The 22,128-nt window shown below is 39.1% G+C and overlaps 1 protein-coding gene across 1 annotated transcript in view; it reads left to right on the top strand.

Moving 5' to 3' along the window:
• Positions 1–284: 284 nt before the first annotated feature.
• The window catches only part of mylk3 (myosin light chain kinase 3), a 47,561-nt gene continuing 25,717 nt past the window's right edge, over positions 285–22,128 (top strand). The window contains exons 1-6 of the mRNA XM_060837692.1: positions 285–1,044; positions 7,632–7,725; positions 11,123–11,588; positions 17,282–17,796; positions 17,912–18,017; positions 19,492–19,585. Coding sequence (XP_060693675.1) covers positions 463–1,044; positions 7,632–7,725; positions 11,123–11,588; positions 17,282–17,796; positions 17,912–18,017; positions 19,492–19,585 — 1,857 coding nt within the window. The 5' untranslated portion in view covers positions 285–462. The remainder of the gene's footprint in view (positions 1,045–7,631; positions 7,726–11,122; positions 11,589–17,281; positions 17,797–17,911; positions 18,018–19,491; positions 19,586–22,128) is intronic.

The raw sequence follows: 22,128 nt of genomic DNA, 5'->3' as shown, positions 1-22,128 counted from the left end.
GCATACATGAATCAACTAATCTTTTGTACTCCAAGTTCCACGCCTATAGTTGTGATTAATGAAATAGGTTGCAATAATTTTTTTATATGTGCATAAACTTACAATCTGAATAAATGCAAGCGCCCTGCTTTGTCATTTTTACAAGTTGCATGTTTAACATTGGATTCTCAAGAAAAATATGCTAATCGCACAGAAGCATTTCTGTGACGTCAACAGACACAGAAGAATTCAGAATACATCAACCAGGTTGGGTTATTTAAAAATCTGTGAGAGGCAACAGTGACAGGGGAAGGTGAAGCTCAGATAAGATGACAAAACTAAAGCAGATACAAAGTTGCTCTTTCACATTTTAACAAGCAAAGAGATTCTTCAAAGAACTGTATGGATTATTTCGTTTGAAGAGCTGCTCAAGAGACAGGAGATATCATAAGACCTGAGCTACTTTATTCAATTTTGAGAGAAATGAGTAAGCCAGTATCACTGGCCACTTGTTTGGCCAAAATGTACGAAGGTGGTAGCCTTGACTCTCAGAATAAAAGTGGGTCTGGTGGCCAAGTGAGAAAGCCGATTGGTGCAAGTCAAAACAGCAGTGCCAATAATTTAAGCACAATGGAAAACAAACTGAATCTTCTTAACGAGAAAGTCGATCGAATAGTAAACTTTCAAGGACAAGTTCTTAAGAAATTGGAAGACATGTCTCAAGGAATGAATGACTTAGAAAAGAACATTGAAATACTGAAAACATTAAAAGACTGCGATGGAATGGTAGACAATAAAAGTGACATTAAATACTTGCAAAATATTGATTGCCTCAGTCACCCTCAGATGAAGCTGTTATTCATGGAACTGTTCAAAATGGTGACAACTGTACATCAAGATACAACAATACAAAACGAAAAATTAGATGGCATTGAAAAATTGGTGTCAGCTGTGGATAAAGCCATTCACTTTGTGAGTGAAGTCTTCAAAAATTCCAACATTGTGCAGTTTATTCTAAAAGGAACTGTGCCTTGGAAAAAGGGAAGCCTATTAGAATCTTCAGAGGTCAGTTTTACCAAATAAAACAAAGTTCAGAAAAAAAAATTGGCATTAAAATAGGGTTATACTTTAATAATGGTCTACCAGGTGATGTCAGGAATGAAAGTCTATGTTAATAATTATCTGTTCATGCCCTGCTTTGGATTTTGAAAAAAACAGTTTTAAATTAAGTACATATGAACTAAAGTGTAAAGTAGAAGAGGGACAGCAGGAGCAATTTAATTTTGTGCAATTGTATAATATGGGATCCATTTGAGACCATTATACAAAGTGAAAATTACCTGCATTGTACCTATAGTTGCCTTGCATTAATGTTTCATACTATCGTAAAAGTTTACGCAATAAATTAATTTCATGAGTGTACAATTTCTGTACTCCTCTGATCCCTGCCAAATTCTCCAGTCACCTGATATTCACAAAAGCAGAACCTGGAGATGTAAATCAGAATGTTAACATTGTTAATTCAAGCATTAACACCAATCTCTATTGTAGAAAGAACAATAACTTCTGAAGGAATAATTTTTTAAAAAATCAGTTTACAGTCTTTAATGCCTGTTTCTAGGTTAGAAAAGGGTTCTCCTACTTGACAACTGTAGGGCTATGTATTCCAGTTATACCATGGGTGTTGCAAATACGTTGTGATTGTACTGTAATAAATGACTCTTTTTTTGTTCATTTTATTTAATATTTGAGATATTTCTGAGTTCTCCAACAGCAATGTGGGAAGCAATATCTTTTATACTGTTGTATTGGAACTGGACAACGTTCTCACTGCAGTGAAAAGCATAGATGTAATCTGAAATTAACAATCCATTGATGACTAGCAACATGTTTTGTTCATCTGAACAGAGGATGAAGCATGTCTTCCACTTATTTATGATGTTAGCATAGCAAATATACTACCAAAGGGAAAAACTAGATCTTTGATTTTGCACCAAATCTGTTGATGTCACCCATGATGCCATTCTGGTACACAGATATTGTGCACTGCTCTCTTGTTTGGGGTTTGATGAGACTGTCCTTGCAGTTCTTAATGCTATGATGTGCCCCACTTTGGTGAGGGACGATTTGTTGCAGGCATGGTGAGGGTGTTGTTGGTGGTACAATAATATGAACCTTCAATAGCAAAATCAAAGCAAACCCCTACAAGCACAAGTTGTGTGTTATAAAATACCCAAAACCTACCTTGATATTGCTGTTGTTTTGGTATTTTTAGTATTGTGACATTGTTTTGATGCTTGTGTTTCAGTGCTTGTCTCAATGGAATGGTTGTTTATTTGACTACCCGTTGAAGCCACCAAACAAAAAAAATTAGACTGTCCTCCCACTTTCCCATGTTAAGAGATCCCTTTCTCATCTCATATAAAGCTCGGCAGAAATTGCATAACTGGTAACTTAACACAGAGTCTTAGAGACATGCAGCATGGAAACAGACCCTTCGGTCCGACGCATCCATGCCAACCAAGTTTCCCAAAACTACATTAGTCCCATTTACGTGCATTTGGCTGGTATCCCTTTAGACTTTTCAAATTCATATACTGGTCCAAATGTCTTTTAAATGTAGTAAAAAGACATTTGGACCAGTATATGAATAGGAAAGGTTTAGAGTGATACCACTTCCTCTGGAACTTCATTCCACACAGGAACCAACCTTTGTGTGAAAAAGTTGCCTCTCAGGTCCCTTTTTAACTCCTTGTCCTTTTGTCTTAAGATTATGCCCTCTGCTTTTGAACTCCTCAACCCTAAGGAGAAGAACTTTGCTATTCACCTTATCTATGCCCCTCATTTTATAAAGCTCGATAAGGTTACCCTTCATCTTCCAATGCTTCAGTGAAAAAAAATCCTAGTTTATCCTGCCTGTCCTTCTAACACAAATGCTCCAGTCCCAATAACATCCTTTTTCTTCAATTAAATAATATCCACGTTATAGCAGGGTGACTAGAACTGTACACAGTAATCACTTTCATAAGTTTCACCAGTAGATTTACTGCCTATAAAATCTTGAATCCCTGTGCTCCTGGTATTTAATGTATGTTATGCTGGCAGTACATTGTTAGTTTGAATGTGACAATGGCAGCAAATCCAAGGAAATCCTTTTTGTGCACTGGTATAATGTATAACAGAAAGCATGGTATTACCACCAATAAGTCCAAAGTGGAATAGTAGCAGCTAAATTGCTGCTGCAGTTAAATTGGTATTTGTTAGGCCAGTGCCCAATTGGTGATGGTAATTCAGCCTGAATAAATAAAAACTGTTATTCACTAATTTATTTATATCTCTTTTCTTTGTGTAGATGACTAATATAAACAGTGACAAATGAATGGTTATGTAGAGACATTTTATTTACGCTAGCTGTTGCAGAAACCCAGTCATCAGAATCTCCATACCAAATTACTGAGGCACTACTGTTAAAACTTAAAGATAATTCAAGACTGCACATAAGGATACTTAATAAGATATGGTCTCATGGTGTTAGGAATAATATGTTAAAATGTATATTAGGTATATTACAGTATAGCATGAATATATTAGAATAACTAAAAGAGACAGAGAGTTGAATAAAGATGGCATTTTCAGAATGGTGAGCTGTAAGTACTGATGTGCCACAAGGATCAATGCTGGAGCTACACTTATTTACAACATATATTAATGACTTGGATGAGAAAAGTCATATATTATCAACAAGTTTGCAAATGAAAAAAAAAGGCAAGACAACAAGTGATGAGGATGGCACAAAGAGTCTGCATAAGGATATGAACAGGTTAAACGAGTGAGCAAACATCTAGCAGATGGAATATAATGTTACACACTATGCACTTTGGCTGGAAGAATAGAGAACCTGAATATTATTTAAATGGAGAGGGACTCCAGAAAGTTGCAGCACAGAGGAATTTAAAGGAGTTCTAATTTTTCATAAATCACAAAAATCCAATTTCGGCTTGAAATAGTGAAAGCAAATGGAATGTTGGTCTTTATTTCAAAAGGAATTCTGTATAAGATAGGGAAGTCTTGCTAAAACTATACAAGGCACTAGTCAGATCAGAGCTGGAATACTGCAAAATTATCTAAAGAAGAATAGGTGGCAGTCTGGAAAAGGTTGGCTCGGTTGATTTTCTTAAGTTTGAGTAAGTAAGAGTTGAACTCACTGGAGTTCAGAAAAATGACAGACTACCTTATTGAAACATAACATTCTTAGCCAGCTTGACAGGCTACAAGTGGAGAGGTTGCGCTCCTTGTAGCGGAGTCAAGGACCAGAGAACCAGAGTGAGGAGCCGTCTATTTGAGACAGAGCAAGAAGGAATTTTTTCTCTCAGAGGGCTACTGAGGCTGGCTTATTACGTACATTCAAGGCTGAGGTAGACATTTTTAATCAGTAATGGAATGAGTTATGTGGGCAAAGGCAAGAAATTGGAGTTGAGCATTATTAGATCAGTCATGATCTCATTGAATGGTAGAGCAGTCTCAATGGACCAAATGGGTTAATTCTGCTCCTATATCTTATATATGTATTTTTTCAGGTATATTACTGCTTGTTGCTCCCATAGTAGTTTCAATACGTGAAGTAATGGGTTGTGCCCATTGCCATGACCACAAATCACCTAAGCACATTGAATTTTTAAAATCCAACAGATACCTTTTAAAAGAGACATACAATCAAATGTTAATTGCAGATGTAAATTCAGTGGCTAACTTCTGACCATCTACTCTCTAATGCTGAATGTTCTTTACTCAGCGAAGGCTTAGTTTTATCCCTTTGTGCCCCACGTCGACAAATTTCAGACACAATGTCTTCACCTCTGTGCCCATTTCTTTGGACTCTTTCACCCACCTCCACTCTCTGCCACCACTTGGACCTCTCCCTCTGGCCTCTTACATGCGCTTGACCTGTTCATCAAGGACTCTTGATGTGACTTCAGTCACCTTAATATCTCTGCTCAGCCATTCTCACCTATCCCTCTCTCAACCGACTGCACTCCGTGCTCTCAGATCCAACCATGACTTTGTCATCAAACTTACTGCCAAAAGTGGTGCTGCTGTTGTCTGGTGTGCTGACCTTTACTTTGCAGAGCACCAGCTCTTGGACAGCTCCCTATATCTTCCCCCACCATCGAGCATCAAGCCATTGTGTTCTTGATGGTCACCAACCTCATCTCATCTGGGGATCTCCCGCTGACAGACTCCCAGTTCAGAGTCCTCCAATCCTGTACAACCCACTTCTACCTTCTCCCTAAAATCCACCACAAGATTGCTTGGGCAGACCCTTTGTTTCTGCCTGTTCCTGCCCAATAGAACTTATTTCTTCCTATCTCGACTCAATATTTTTCTCCTCTTGTCCAGTCTCTTCCCACTGTGATTCTTCTGATGCTTTGTGTCAGTTTCAGAATTTCCAGTTTGCAGGCTCCAGTTGTTTCATCTTCACTATGGACATGCAATCCCTTTACACATCCATTGCCCCATCATTAGGATGGTCTCAGGCCTCTCCACTTCTTTCTGAACTGTCCCTATCCATCACCATCCTCGTCCACCTGGCCAAGCTCGTCCTCATCCTGAACAACTTCTCATTTAATTCCTCTCACTTTCTTCAGATCAAAGCTGTGACCATAGGGATCTGCATTGACCCCAGTTATATCTGTCTCTTTGTGGGGTATTGGAACATTCCTTGTTACAGTCCTGTACTGGTTCTTCTCCACAACTTTTTTCTCTGGTACATCTATGACATCATTTGGTGCTGCTTCCCTCTCACTTTCGGAATTGGAAAAACGGATCCATGTTGCTTCCAATTTCCAAACTTCGCTCAGCTTCATCTGGTCCATATTTGACTCCTCCCTTCCCACCCTTGACATCTCCGTCCAAATGGTGACCATTTCTGGAGCTAGTTTGACCACCAATATCCATTACAAACTCACCAACTCCCATAGTTACCTAGACTACACATCCTCACATCTTGCTTCCTGTAAGGATTCTATTCCATTTTCCCAGTCTCTCTGTTTCCGTTGCTTGTGTTCTGATGATACCACCCTCCACAGGGGGGCCTCAGATAGGCCCACCTTTTTCCTCAACTAAGGGTTCCTTGAAATCATGGTTGACAAGGTCCTTAATGGGGTCTGATCTATTTCCTGCACTTCTGCTCTCTCCCCTTCCCTTCCCTCCCACAATGATAACTTGCCTACTATCAACAATCACTTTGTCTGCCTATTTATGGAGTGATGCTTTTGAGTTCCTCAGAAAGGAAGGCTGATAGTTGTACTTGGAGACAACAAACACTCCCTTCAAAAACCTTCATACAGAAAGCAATAATTAATTGCTACTAATAGCATGGAAAAGAAATGCGGACTGGGAAGACAATTATTGCTCAACACTTGTTATGCTCAGTTGCTCCTATGCACCAAACACCACTTGGATAAAGAAGGAGAAAGATGCAAAAAGCAGAAAATCAAAAATAGTATTACATCAGGACTAGCACCTTCAAATGAAAATGAAATTGAGATGTATGATTTGTAGTCATAATGAGGATATCACAGTTCTGGTAGGTGGAGTATTCAAGTTTCCATGAGGCTGGATAATTAGAATTTTAGTGTATCATGCAGGTTTGTTGTTAAATCAATGTTTCCATTAATTTGCCTTTATTTCAGGCACTGTAATTGAAATAAAGTGATTGTAATGAAGTCAGCCAGTTAGACCTCATCGAATATGAGTCCCCTAATTGGGACTGTTAATCTGGCCCCATCAGGAAGCCCTGGCTGACAGATATAACCAGGAATGTCAGAGGTTTTGCTCACTCAGAGAGCTAACTCTGAGGAAGCTGGATCAGTGTAAATAAAATGTGTTTTGATGATGGAATATGGGCCTCTGTGGAGTTATTTCAATGATAACCAATCTTGCTCTTATCCTTCAGAATTTAACCATGGATGAACTCAACAGTGCTTTCCAAAGTTTCAGGTTGATAAAGTTAAAATAAAGCCAAGATGCAACTGATAAATTGAACTAAGGAGCTTCAATAGCTAGATTGCCAGAGCTCAGAATTCATAGGCCATCTCGAGGCTGCAGTGCTTTATCACACACAATACTGCACATACTATTTAAAGTGGTTGAATGATCTAGAAAGCTTTGTTTTAGATTCCCTACAGTGTGGAAACAGGCCTTTCAGCTCAACCAGTCCATACAGACCCTCCAAAGAGCAACCCACCCAGACCCTTTACCCTCTGACTAATGCACCTAACACTATGGGCAATTTAGCATGGCCAATTCACCTGCCTTGCACATCTTTGAACTGTGGGAGGAAACCCACATAGACACGGGAGAATGTGCAAACTCCACAGAGATAGTCACCCAAGGCTGGAATCAAACCTGGGACCCTGGTGCTGTGAGGCAGCAGTGCTAACCACTAAGCCACCGTGCCAAGTATATGTATGTCTAAATTGACAGAAGCTACAAGTTTCCACAATAGTTAAGAAACAATGTTAACTTGATGGTCATGCAATGCTAATTTGTGAATTACTTCAAAATTGATACCCTTTTTTGTATCACTTAGATGCCTGTGTACTAATACTTTTTATGACCATTTAAAATTTTGTGAAATTTCTTTTTAACAGGGAAACAATAAAGCTGACGAGAAAGGTGCCAAACCAAAGCATGGATATAGCAACAGAGGGGCCCAAGCACAAGTAAACAGAGAATTGTTTGAAGGTATAGAAAGATTATTCATTTTCTGAACAGTTGTGGACAGTTGTGAGTGTGCCTTGGTACATATTTACCCCCAATGCATGTGCTTTTCAGATATGGAATATTAAACCAGTTATTAAGCCTGCTACCATTGTAAATACCAGACCCACATCTTTATATGTAACTAACCTGTTTCTCTGAACTGTTGTTTTTATTAGATTAGATTACCTCCAGCGTGGAAACAGGCCCTTCGGCCCAACAAATCCACACCGACCCTCCAAAGAGAATCCACCCAGACCCATTTCCCTCTGACTAATGCACCTAACACTATGGGCCTGTGTTTGTATGCTGACTGCTTTCTAAGTTTTCTTTCACCAACAGAGCTTGTACAATGCATATTTAGGTGTTCATAATTACTGCAGCAAAGCAACTGCATCCAATATAGTCACTGATGCTAAACACCCTTAAAGAGAATTGTTAAGAAAAAGCTTTCCTTTCTCTTAAATATTTTGCATCCAAAAAAAACTTGAAAACTCATTAAATATTTTCATCATAAAATTTTAAGCAATGACAAGGGTCAGCTTTGATCATCTGAAGAAACACAACCATTTCATATTGAAGAGCTTTCATATGATCCTGCACTATCAGTGTCCTGTGGTTCACTGTTGAGCAGGAACCCAACTGACCAGACACATAAAGCTATGGCTATTTACATCTTACTGTGGTAGCACATGGGAAATCAAACCCTGCTATTGCTGGAGTAAGGAGTTAAAGTTTTTAAAACGTTTGCAGAGTTCTTCAGTTTAGCCTCAGTTTGACTGAATACAGACCACCGTTCTGCACTTAAATAAATAGACTCTAACAACAATTAAATAATTCTGAATCATTTATATGTGTGTGTGTGTATATATATATATATATATATATATATCTCCACCAAATAAAACTCTAATCTACATACAGAAATTGATGTTGATTGGCAGCATGGCTTTGTATGGGGAAGATCGTGTCTCACAAACCTGAAAAGGTTTTTTGAGAAAGTGACAAAGATGATTGATGAGTGCAGGGCAGTAGATATTGTATTTTTGGACTCTAGAAAGGCCTTTGACAAGGTCCCTCATGGTAGGTGAAGTCACATGGAATCCACAGTGAGCTGGTAACAATAATGCAAAGCTGGCTTAGTCATACGTGACAGACAGTAGTGTTGTAAGAGTGTTTTCCTGACTGGAAATCTGTGATCAGCTGTGTTTTACAGGGATCAGTGTGTGCTGGAACCTTGTTGTTTTTAATGTATATAAATTTGGAGGAGAACATAAGTGGTTTGATCAGTAATTTGTTAGATGGCACAAGAAGGTGTGAAGATAGTGAGGATGATGCCAGAGGTTACAGCAGGATATTGATAGGCTGGAGACTTAGGTGGGGAAATGGCAGATGGAGTTTAATCCAGACAGAGGATTTGTCAAGGTAATGCATTTTGAAAGATCCAATGTAGGAGGGAAACATACAGTAAATGGCAGAATTCTTAGTTGTGTCAACATCCAGAGGTATCTAGGTGTACAGGTCCACAATTCCCTGAAAATGGCAACACAAGTGGATAAGTTGATTAAGAAGGCATATGGCATTCTTGCCTTCATTGATTATGGCATTTAGTGCAAATATTGGCAAGTCATGTTGCAGCTGCCTCAAATTTTAGTTAGGCCGCATTTGGAATATTGCAATATTGCATACAGTTCTGGTCACCTACCAGAGGTATGTGGCAGTTTAGGGAAGGGTACAGAAATGGTTTGCTAGGTTGTTGCCTGGTTCAGACAGTATTAGTTATGAGGAGAGATTGGACAGACTTGATTTGTTTTCACTTGAACATCAGAGGCTGAAGGCCAACCTGATAGAAGTTTACAGAATTATGAGAGGCATGGATGGAATGCATAGTTTTTCCCAAGGTAGAAATGTCAATTACTAGGGGACATAGGTTAAGGTAAAAGGGAGTAAATTTAAAGGAGTTGTGAGGGTGATGAGTGCATGGAATGTGCTGTCAGTGGAGGTGGCAGAAACAGACACAAAAGCAATTTCTGAGGCATCTTGGCAGATACATGAATAGGGAATTGAGGGATACAGACTGTATAGAGGCAAAAGGATTTTAGTTTAGGAAGAAGCCATATGTCAGCAGTGGATTGGTGGGCTAAAGGGCCTGCTCCTGTGCTGTTATTTGTTCCAGTTCCCTCTACAAATACAGAAACACATGGAGACAAATGGTGCTATGGATGGAGGGAAAGACTGACAAGGCAGTTCAATAGTCTCTGTTCGCAGGGTTTATTGAGATGATCCTTTCACTGATCAGAATGCTGCTTATTGATCTTCTTTCAGATTCGATGCAGGAGGCACAGGGTTACAGGTTCAATGTATGAAAGCCTCTGACTTATTAATTAGAATTCACAGTAATTGATATAAATTGGCTATCTTCAGGATTATAATTTTTATTGCTGAGAAGAAAAAACAGTTCCTTCCCTTCCCGAGATTTGATTACATTTACCCAAACATTCACACCCCTTAGCTGCTTAGCTACCTAGGAACCAATCATGTCATTGTTGGCTGGGAGGAGATCTTTTCATTGATAATTAGTTAATAGTCCATAGTAACATTCCACCCAAGCTGCGTGGCCATGGTATATGCTCCAGTGTTCTGTGCATGGCAAACAGTGTTGGCATACCAATCATGATATTGACTTCTGGTTCTGGAAGTTTCTGCTGCACATACACCTCAGGGGCCTGTGAAGCCAGAAAGAAATTAGAGGGAATGCTGGTTCACAGACTAATCACTCACTTTTAAACCAATACTTTTCCCAATTGTGTTAACAATCAAAAATTCACAACAATAAAAAAAGATATGGTCTTGACACGATAACAAGACCATGTCAGAGACTGGATTCCTAACTCTCCAAAACCTATATGAGTAACAGAACACACTTCACTTGTCCTTTTCCACCATAATTTGAATGAAAAGAACTTTTCAAACCACTAATAATTTCCATGCCCTTGATTTATTGTAACATACTTAGTACCTGTTAAAAATAACTTGGCTAGTTCTGCTACCTTAGCATAAACCCCTGACCAACCTGGACACAAAATGTGTTGAGCTACACAACTGTCCTTCTTTTCATTTGCTTAATTTGTAATTGAAATGTATCTATTTTCTTCCCTTTTCATTAAAACAAATCCATTCTCATTATGTTTGGGAATAGGGTATTGCATAACAGGTGCACTATCTATAGGCTTCTACTCAGGATAGCTAATCCACAATGGTAGCCTATGATCAGGTGAGAGTAACAGTGTTAATTTTGAATGTTAAATGGCATTTTACAAAATGATAGGTGTTATTAAAGTTTTGAAACATATAACTTTCTTTGTTGAACATCATTGCTCAGAGGCCAATGAAGATATCCAAACCAGTGGAAATGTCCAGAAAGGTAAAGATGAGCATGCAAAGGCAAACAGCATCATTTTAATTGCATCACAGGCAACAATTAATTCTGAAGGAGGTAAATCACTGCACCAACCCCCAGCATCAGCTGGAAAACATAAAGACCCCCAGGGGGCTTCAGCAATAACAAATACCTCTGGAGGTGTCTGCAAAAAAGAAATTTCTACCGGAACAAAAAAGGTGAAGGAAGTTCCACAGGAAAACAAAAAGTACACACAGAATCAGACCTCAACAACAGACAACATGAAAGAAATAAATAAAATCAGCACAAACAATGACTCATATAAAACACATGGAGTTGAAAGAAGCCAAGGAAAAGAGACGGACAATGTCACAATTGAACCCCCCGAGGTCAGTCTGGTGATAAATCAGTCAAAAGTTGTTGGAAACTCCTCAGCACTGGTACAGAGGTATGTTTAAATTTCAACAACCTATCAATTACTGTTTATCCTTATCTTTCAAACTTTTGCTTTTCTTTAATTGTTATACCATTGATGACTACTAGTTATAACAGAAAATATCATGGAACTGATCAAGTGAATTCTGAGTTCATGGTTTAGACCAGTTACCAAAAAGAAAATGAATAACCAAGCTTCTTATGGTAGTTACTATACTGCCTTAAAAAGATGAAAAGATCAGCTATATTTCTGCTTCATAAGTTTCCTTTCAAAAGCAGATTACATTTCACAAAGAAGGAATCTGTTTTTATCTGATTTTAAGATAAAATACTGCTGACCTTGCTTATTACAAGGTAAATACATGTAAGATTTTCCATTTGGGCTATTTTGAAAAAAAATCTGCACTAAAAGATTCTCAAATTTTTCCATTATACAAGCTTATTTCGTGGGTTTGGGAGACAGATAAAACACATGGTGATAGTGGGAAAATTCACTCCCAGAAGTCTCCAAGTTATCCATGAATAAAGATGAATGAATGAATGAGCTTTCTTGTCACATATACTGAATGACTACAGTGAAAAGTTTATATGTTGTCACTTACATCACCATCTGGGGTACAAAGGTACCTAGATAACAGCTTCTTTAGTTACAAGATGACTATGGGGTGACCAATCGGAGAGACTTTGCCCTGCTAAACAAAATAGATGGACTGGTGAAGAGTTGCCCCTCCAATCATGAGTTCATTCTGTACTATGCTTACTATTGATAAACTTACTTGTAAACTTATCAACAACTACCCTCGGACAGAAACAGCCTGTGATTGGAGGAGCAGCTAGAACAGTCAGCGCTGACAGTTCAATGTTGAGGAATTTTTAGCAGAACTTTTTGCTGGGATTCTTGAGTCAAAGTATTAGAGATGGTGATGACTGAACCAAGAGTTGGGACCAGGGCTGAGAGAAAGGACTGGGGAGTGAGAACTGGAAATTGAAAGCTGGGACTGGAGACTGAAAGCTGGAGCCATGACTGAGAGGTAGGACTGGCGCCTTGACAATTAGGGCTAGTGGCTAAATGATGGAACCATAGGCAAGAGCTAGGGGCTGGGATCTATAGAGATCTAGAAGGCAGGATGCAGACAGGTCTCATTGGCCAAGAACCTGAGGCTTTTTGTTTGATCCACAAGTTCCATCTGCTGAGCCTCATGTGGGGATATCTGTCTGGATATATCCGTAGCCAATAAAGAAATTTTTCCATTGATTTTAATTTTGCTAAGGTTCCTTGATACAATACTTCATCAATTGCCACTTGATGGCACTGATGACAACAGTGGACCAATAGGGCAGTAATTGCTGCATTGAATTTGACCTGTTTGTTGTGGATAGAACATTTTTGACAATTTTCTATGTTGACAGTTGGAATACACTGAGATATGGCTAGTTCTACAGTTTACATAGTCAGCACAGTTGAGATATTACCTATGACTGAGTGCACTCAGCCATTTCTTGAATGAATTGAATTGGCTGAAGAGTGGCTTGTTTGATGGTGGCAATATCGGTAATAGGTTGAGATGGATCATCCACTTGAAGGTGGTTGCATATGTTTCCATTTTGACTTCACCATCATTAATGATACAAAATCATATAATATATCATTAATATAAAATAAGATGGATCTTTGAGAATGCTGGCAGCCTTTCCTTGACAGCAGACCTGGTAGATGCATTCTATAGAATAAATCTTGGTGGTGAATATTAAAATCTCTGAAAACATTATATTCTGTTGATACTCTCAGTATTTCTTCCAAGAGGTGATCAACATGGAGTAGGATTGATTCATCGGCTGAGAGTGTTAGAGGTGGGATTTGGAAGGTTGATTCTTTGACTTGAAAATATGAGACTTCATGGGCACTGATGCTAGGTGTCAATGCTGGGATGTTCCAAGACCATTGTTTCCTCCCTATGCACCCATTTTGTTGCACCACTGGGAGGTTTGTCCTGCCCGTAAGGTAAAGCTTACCAGGGATGGTGTCTGTCATACTGGCTCTGATGTATGATCCAGTGACAATGGCTGTGCTCAGCTATTGTTTGGCTAGGCTATGCGAAGCTCTACTGATTTTGGCACAAGCCTCCAGATGGCTCTGGAGACATGGTGGCTCAGTGTTTAGCACTGCTACCTCATAGCAACCAAGATCTGCGTTCGATTCCAGCCTCGGGTATCTGTGTGGAGTTTGCACATTCACCCTGTGTCTGCATGGGTTTCTGCTGGATGTTCTGGTTTCCTCCCTCAGTCCAAAGATGTGTAGATGAGGTGAATTGGCTATGCAAAATTGCCCATGGTGTTCAGGGATGTGTATGTTAGGTGCATTAGTCAGATGAAATATAGAGTAATAGGGTAAAGGAATGGCTCTGGGCACAATTCTCTTCGGAGGGTTGGTGTGGACTTGTTGGGCCAATTGAGATCAGACTGAATCAGGACAGCAGATTTCCTTTTCTAAAGCACATGAGAAAGTCAGATATTTTATTTTTATGACAATCACTAGATTCATGATTACCATCACTGAGACTAACTTCTTGTTTTTAGATTTATTTGATGAACTTAAGCTTGTCTCTATCTACCCTGTCTATACCCTTCATGGTTTACAAAATCATAGAGATAGAGACAAGCTTTTTCCCAGAGAGAAGGATTCAGTAACAAGAGGTCACGCTTTCAAGGTGAGAGGTGGAAAGTTTAAGGGGATACACGCGGCAAGTACTTCACACAGAGCATGGTGGGCGTTTGGAATGCGTTGCCAGCAGAGGTGGTAGAGGCAGGCATTCATTTAAGACCCGTCTGGACAGATGCATGAGTAGGTGGGAACAGAGGGATACAGATGCTTAGAAATTGACCGTCAGGTTTAGACAGTACATTTGGATCGGCTCAGGCTTGGAGGGCTGAAGGGCCTGTTCCTGGGCTGTAAATTTTCTTTGTTCTTTGTTCTTTGTTCTAACTGAATTGAAATTAAACTCAAGTTTCCAGATCATTGGTGCAGAGCCCTGGATTACTAATGCAGAAATAAAACCACTATATTACCATATCCACTGAAATTTCACTTTTTAAATTAAATATTCCATGTTATCTTTTCCATATACTCAACTATTTTATAAAACCTCAAAGATAAGCGAATGAGCTGCAATTTGCCAAATATGAGCAAAACATATGGGCAACAGCACTCTTATGATGGAGAAATTCTTGAAAATTACAATGAATGGTTTATGACAGTACTCAAAAATGTGTTGGTCTATACTTCACAGAGATTCCCTTTGGAAAGTTAATTGCCCTACTCCTACTAAAATCAGTGGTGATATCAAGTTTCCTGAATTAACAATTTCACTTGATTACAACAGGCAAGTGCAACATCACAGAATGGCACTAGAGGACTAGGAATAATTACTTACAGCTCAGAGGACATTTCGGAATTCTCATTGAGACCCTAATCCTCAATTCAATTTTTTATTTATTCAACCATTAGATTGTCTCTTTTTGGAAATATGATGTGGAGGCGTTGATGTTGGATTGGGGTAGACAAAGTTAAAAATCACACAATCCAGGTTATTGCCCAACAGGTTTATTTGGAAGTACAAGCTTTCAGAGCGCTGTTCCTTCATCAGGTAGCTAGTAGTTATTGTCTGGCATTGTCTGACAATGTTACTGACCACTTGTCAGCCCAAGCCTGTATATAGTCCGGATCATGCTGTATTTGAATATGGACTGCTTCCATAACTGAGGAGTTGAGTGGTGCTGAACGTTGTGCAATTATTAGCGGACATTGCCACTTCTAACCTTATAATGGAGGGAAAGTCATTAATGAAACAGCTGAAAATGGTTGGGCATAGGAACCCCTGCAGTCATCTCCTGGAGATGAACAAGTTTTTCATAGGATTTTATAGAATCCCTACAGTGTGGAAACAGACCACTTGGCCCAACAAGTCCACATCGAGGCTCTGAAGAGTAACCCATCCAAACCCGTTTCCTTTCCCTAGTACTCTAAATATCCCCTGACTAATGCACCCAATCCCTGTGCACAAGGCCAATTTTGAACTGCCAATTCACCTAACCTGTACATCTTTGGATGGTGGGAGGAAACTAGACCACCCAGAGTAAACCCACGCAGGCATAGGGAAAATGTGCAAACTCCACACAGACAGGTTATTGTTGACCAAGTGCTGCTGTTGATGACACTTTCCATCACTTTACTGATGATTTAAAGTAGACCGATAGGGCAGTGACTGGCTAGGTGGATTTGTGCTGTGTTTTGTGCATAGGACATTCCTGGGCAACTTTCTACATTGTTGGATAGATGCCAGTGTTGTAACTGTACTGGAAGAGTTTGGCTAGTGGAGCATCAAGTTCTGGAGCACAAATCTTCAGTACTATTGCCAGAATGTTGTCAGGCCCCATAGACTTTGTAGTATCCAGTGCCTCCAACCACATGTTTAACAATATAAACAAGATAAACTTTTAAATTCTGAATTTTTCCTGACTGATATTACTTTTACATTTGTTGAAACTGTCTGCATGGTTAGCATGGATAGCCTTTGTCGGTTATAAAAAGCTGAGGCATTTCTCGTAAACATGTCCGTTAATAACTTTGTTGTTTCATGTTGTTTGAGCTCCCATGTCCTTGAACAGGGCCAAGAAATAGATCACAGGTTATGATCCTTCACTAGAAGAAAATTGTGTGGTTTTCTAACCATGTGGCATGATTTCGCTATTGGACAATCAAGGACTACAATAGTTCACTGCCATTGATGGACTATTCTCTTTCTTTTTCCAGACCGACAATCTTATATTTGTCATCCTGTCATTCTCCATAACTGAGATTTTCAGCCATAGGATGTAATTGTTTGACTTCTATTCCATGTTAACTCCAGTGCTCAAATGGTTCCGTTCTCTCTCAGTGATCAGAAGTAATATGATCTGATCTATCCATGATACAGCTGAATCACAACTTCCTTTGCTGGAAGTTTATAGTTATTTATGGATCTTAGCTCCACGGGTATGGTGTCTGTTGAGGTCCTGTTTGCCAGAATCAAAGGAAATGTCTTGGGTGGATTCATTGCCGCCAGTTCTTCTCATTACTCTAAGTTATTGTTACTAAGTCAGGACGAATGCCCATACAATGTCTCCAGGCTCAGTATTGATAAACAGAATAGCTCATCGCAGCAATGATCCTTTGTAAGGAACTTACCTTAGGATATTAGTTAATTATTTTGGATGCTAAATGTTTTATTCACCAGCCTATTGCTTTAAATATGCAACTCACATTCTGTCTAATAAACAGGCAAATATGAGACAGATTTGATCACAAAAATATTGAATTATATTACAGAATAATTTCTATATAAATTGAATATTTCATTTATTAAAGAAAGAGAATTGTCATTCTAAGAGCCAAATTATATTGAAAACTAGGTCTCCAGCAAATTATGGCATCACCTAATTTAGTGATTTAGAAATTTGCTTTGCAAAGCTACTTGATAGTGACTTAATGAGATTGTGTGATGTTCTAATGCTACTGTAATCTTGATTTCAAGCTAGGCTATCCAGGAATTTTGAAGGTAAGAAAACTTGTTTCCGGTACTCACTAATAAAGGAGGTTTTACATTTGTACAAATAAGTGTTCACAAAAATTATGGCTGTTATTTAATTAGTACCGCAATTATTTTTCAGGGCTTTTGAAACTACACAGGTAATGCCAGTCATTCCTACAGAAAAAGTCAGTTCAGAGGAAACAGCCACCAAGGAGCTTGTGCCTGCATTGTGTGAAGGACAGAAGGAACCACATAAAAAACACAAAGCACAACAAAAGCCCAAAGAAGACATGCAAGCTACAATACTACAGAAAACCACAAAGGATAAAGAACCAGCACAAGATGAAAATGTCTGCAAATTATCCAAGCCATCTGTAACCCAGGAGAAAGGTTTAAACAACATCAAAACTCAAACAAGCCAGAGAAGTGAGAAAAGTGCTGAGAGTTGTCAAAATAAGGCAGAAAATAAGTGCAAATCAGATGCAGGTAGTAAATTAAAGGATTCAAAAGAACTTGAGAAAGCAAGCAATGAATCTGAGAACATCACAGAAATGAATGTTTTGGCAAAGAAGGAAACAGATTCTACAGAAATCACAAACAAAGAACAAGACCAGAAGGGATCTGTTCAGAAGCCAGAAGATCACATCATTATTGGTGAGTTAGTTTTCATAATCCCATCATTACTTCCAACATCCAATATTTCACTTCCAACCCTGTTTGTAAAACTCTAAAGTTACCCCAATTGTGAAGTTTTGATTTTCCTTTTCAGATGATAGTCCGTCACCTCCAGCCCCCTTCAGTCATCGTATAGTAACTACTAAGAAAATACTTGTAACCTCTTCATATACAGTTCATTACAATGAGGTACTTGGTGGGTAAGTTATTAATTGCATCTTTCAGTCATTTTGGATAACTACAAAAAAAAGACCATGGAAGGGAGATAATTATGAAGGTCTTCATTATTCGGCAAATATTTCACTATGTAGCTTTACAAATTACATTCTCATGGCTTCTGGTTTGAAACATATATGAACAATAGTTATGTAAAGATGTGCAATGCAGTCCAAACTAATAATGATAAGTATAAAGCTTTCAAATCATTTTGTTATAGTTAGAAAGCATTGACCTGGAACAGTCTCCAGTCAATCCTTCTTAGATTATAGCAATAAATTAATTATAAGTCTAAGGTAAAGATAAAGTCACCATAATCTAAACAGAAGGCCATAGGTTTGCTCTCATTAGAGAGCGTGAGGAATGGTGGTGGTTTAACCTGAGGGTCACTATGCCTCAGACAAGGGGAGAGGTTCAGGAGGAGAATCCTTTCTGATCACCTTAGCCAGAGCAGGAATTGAACCCACATTGTTGGTTTACTCTACATCACAAAACCAATTGACCAAACAACTTAGCCAACTGACCCCTATGTCAATACACCCCTCAGAAGCTCATGATGAAATATTAATAATTATTTTCTATTAGACGTTTATAATTTGAATGTTTCAGATTATTGGTACTTTAAAATTGGTGTAATTCTATATATTTAATAGTGTATGAGTAAAACTTCACTGAGGTGTATAGAGTCTACACCCAACTGTTTCTCTAGTGTTTTTGGGGTAAATTGACTGTTGCACTGAAGAACACAGTCTTGAGTCTGTGGCCCAAACTAACTGGGCTGATATCAGTTATAAGTGTTTGGAGATGGTGGATTGTTGCAGTTAGCTTAATCTTCTTTGAGCTGGGAAGGAGACAAAAGGATCAGGGTTCTATCTCATAGTTCACACTGGTAGTGCATATATGTACATGTTAAGTGAACATTAAGTCAGTATGAGCTATCATGCATCCTCCCCAACTCCACATCAATCTTAAAATAGCTTGTTGCTGTCATCAGGCTCCACAATGACCACTTGAATAAGGCTTTGGAGGTCTGAAGCATTAATGGAACCTCATACCATTAAGAACCAGAGCTTCCAGACTAGAAAACAAGAAAAGTGGCAAAATCATTGCACACATTGTTATATTTTTAAGATGCTGTTGTTGGATAATGTACAATACAAAAGACTGGTTGAACCAATAGGATTTTTCTGAAAAGTGCTTAGCACAGCATAAATTTCAAAGAAGTAACTGTTTGTGTTTTACTACTTACATTATAGCTTTGCTATTCCACTGGGATTTTCTTATAACAATAATTATTTCATACTTTACTCATGATAAGTAAAACAAATCATACAGTTACCTTAGTAAATTCTGAAATATTCAGCAATGAGGTGGAGAGAAAGATTAGCTGTTACTTATTATGGTAATTTCCTGTGGTATGTGCATTAAATATTTACTCTTGTATTTCTGTAATGACAGGGGTCGGTTTGGCCAAGTTCTCAAATGTGCAGAAACATCAACCGGCCTCGAACTCGCTGCCAAAATAATTAAAGTAAAAGGACCAAAGGACAGGGTAAATTCCTTACTTAAAATAACTTTGTCAAACATGACTCGTCACTTGCCTCATTTTGATTAACTGCAGTCACCTGGGGGATGTTTCATGTTGAAAGCGTGGCGAATGACGTAGATACTGCAATGATTTACAGCTTTTTTTTACATAACTTGCTTAGCTCTCCTTAATTGAGCTTCGCCAGCACAATTGCCTGCCCGGATTGTTATCTGTAACGATTAATATGAATGTATATTCAGGCAGTTCTGTGTGTACCTTTGCAACATTAAATGCAATATTAAGACCATAAGACCATAAGACCTAGGAGTGGAAGTAAGGCCATTCGGCCCATTGAGTCCACTCCGCCATTCAATCATGTCTGATGGGCATTTCAACTCCACTTACCCGCATTCTCCCCGTAGCCCTTAATTCCTTGTGACATCAAGAATTTATCAATCTCTGCCTTGAAGCCATTTAGCGTCCCAGCCTCCGTTGCACTTCGTGGCAATGAATTCCACAGGCGCACCACTCTCTGGTTGAAGAAATGTCTTCGCATTTCTGTTCTGAATTAACCCCCTCTAATTCTAAGGCTGTGCCCACGGGTCCTAGTCTCTTCGCCTAACGGAAACAATTTCTTAGCGTCCACCCTTTCCAAGCCATGTATTATCTTGTAAGTTTCTATTAGATCTCCCCTTAACCTTCTAAACTCCAATGAGTACAATCCCAGGATCCTCAGCCGTTCCTCGTATGTTAGACCTGCAATTCCAGGGATCATCCGTGTGAATCTCCGCTGGACACGTTCCAGTGCCAGTATGTCCTTCCTGAGGTGTGGGGCCCAAAACTGGACACAGTACTCCAAATGGGGCCTAACCAGAGCTTTATAAAGGCTCAGTAGCACTTCACTGCTTTTATATTCCAACCCTCTAGAGATAAATGACAACATTGCATTCGGCTTTCTTAATCATGGATTCAACCTGCATGTTTACCTTTAGAGAATCCTCGACTAGCACTCCCAGATCCCTTTGTACTTTGGCTTTATGAATTTTCTCACCGTTTAGAAAGTAGTCCATGCTTGTATTCTTTTTTCCAAAGTGCAAGACCTCACATTTGCTCACATTGAATTTCATCAGTCATTTCCTGGACCACTCTCCCAAACTGTCTAGATCCTTCTGCAGCCTCCCCACTTCCTCAGTGCCTGTCCACCTAACTTCGTATCATCGGCAAACTTTGCTAGAATGCCCCCAGTCCCTTCATCCAGATCAGTAATATACAACGTGAACAGCTGTGGCCCCAACAGTGAATCCTGTGGGACACCGCTTGTCACCGGCTGCCATTCCAAAAAAGAACCTTTTATCCCAACTCTCTGCCTTCTGTCAGACAGCCAATTCTCAATCCATGCCAGTAGCTCACCTCAAACACCGTGGGCCCTCACCTTGCTCAGCAGCCTCCCATGTGGCACCTTATCAAAGGTCTTTTGGAAGTCTAGATTGATCACATCCACTGGGCTTCCCTGGTCTAACCTACTTGTCACCTCTTCAAAGAATTCTAACAGGTTTGTCAGGCACGACCTCCCCTTACTAAATCCATGTTCTAATCCGATCCTGCTCTTCCAAGAATTTAGAAACCTCATCCTTAACGATGGATTCTAGAATTTTACCAACAACCGAGTTTAGGCTAATTGGCCTATTAGTTGTCCTTTTGAAAAATTCCATTTCTACCCATGTTAATGCCCATTTTTAATAATTATTTTGGCTATTATTAAGTTCACATCTGGTGTATCTTGCAGAGATGGCACACATATTTAAATCCCATACATTAATGACTACCATTTGTGTTTGGTTATGACTAGATGCATCAAAAAGAAAAGTTTGGATTCTTCTGATCATTTTCTGTTTATTTGGTAAACTACCTACTCTCTGTTGATGATATGGTTGATATAAACAAATTGGCATATGAAGGGTAAATCCATTTATCTGTCATAAATGTAGAATTAAAGATATCAATGCCACTTTATAGTCATATCCCGCAAAATTTTGCTTCGAATTGTGAATGATAACTGCTGGCACTTCAGCGGTTTCAGAAGGCAGCGCTCTCTATTGGTCTGTATAAATTCTGTTAATGGTGAAAGAACTTCAAATTGATTGATTTCTTTATTGTAATATGTTCCAAAGTTCAGTGAAAAGTTTTGTTTATGAGCATTACAGGCAGATCATAGAAAGCAAGGATGTACAGAACAAAAGATTTAGACAAAAGCATACAGGTAACAGTGCACAGGGCACACAAGAGAGATCAACATTAGCAAGATCAGCATTATTTGAGGCTAGAAATTCCATTCAATAGTATAATAATGGCTGGGAAGAGCCTGCCCCTGAACCTACTGGTGAGTGTGTTCAAGCTTCTGTATCTTCGGCTTGATGGAAGAGGTTGAAGGAGATAATGACCAGGGTATAAAGGTTCTTTGATGATGTAGGCAGCCTTTCTACAGCAGTAAGCTGTGTAATTGGAGTCCATGGATAGAAGGTGGCTCTTGTGATGGCCCAGGCTGTGCACACTACCCTCTGTAGTTT

This window comes from Hemiscyllium ocellatum, chromosome 17 (assembly GCF_020745735.1).
Source record: "Hemiscyllium ocellatum isolate sHemOce1 chromosome 17, sHemOce1.pat.X.cur, whole genome shotgun sequence".
NCBI lineage: Eukaryota > Metazoa > Chordata > Chondrichthyes > Orectolobiformes > Hemiscylliidae > Hemiscyllium > Hemiscyllium ocellatum.
Note: the sequence above shows the minus strand (reverse complement) of the source record. Positions and strands in the feature narration are given on the sequence as shown.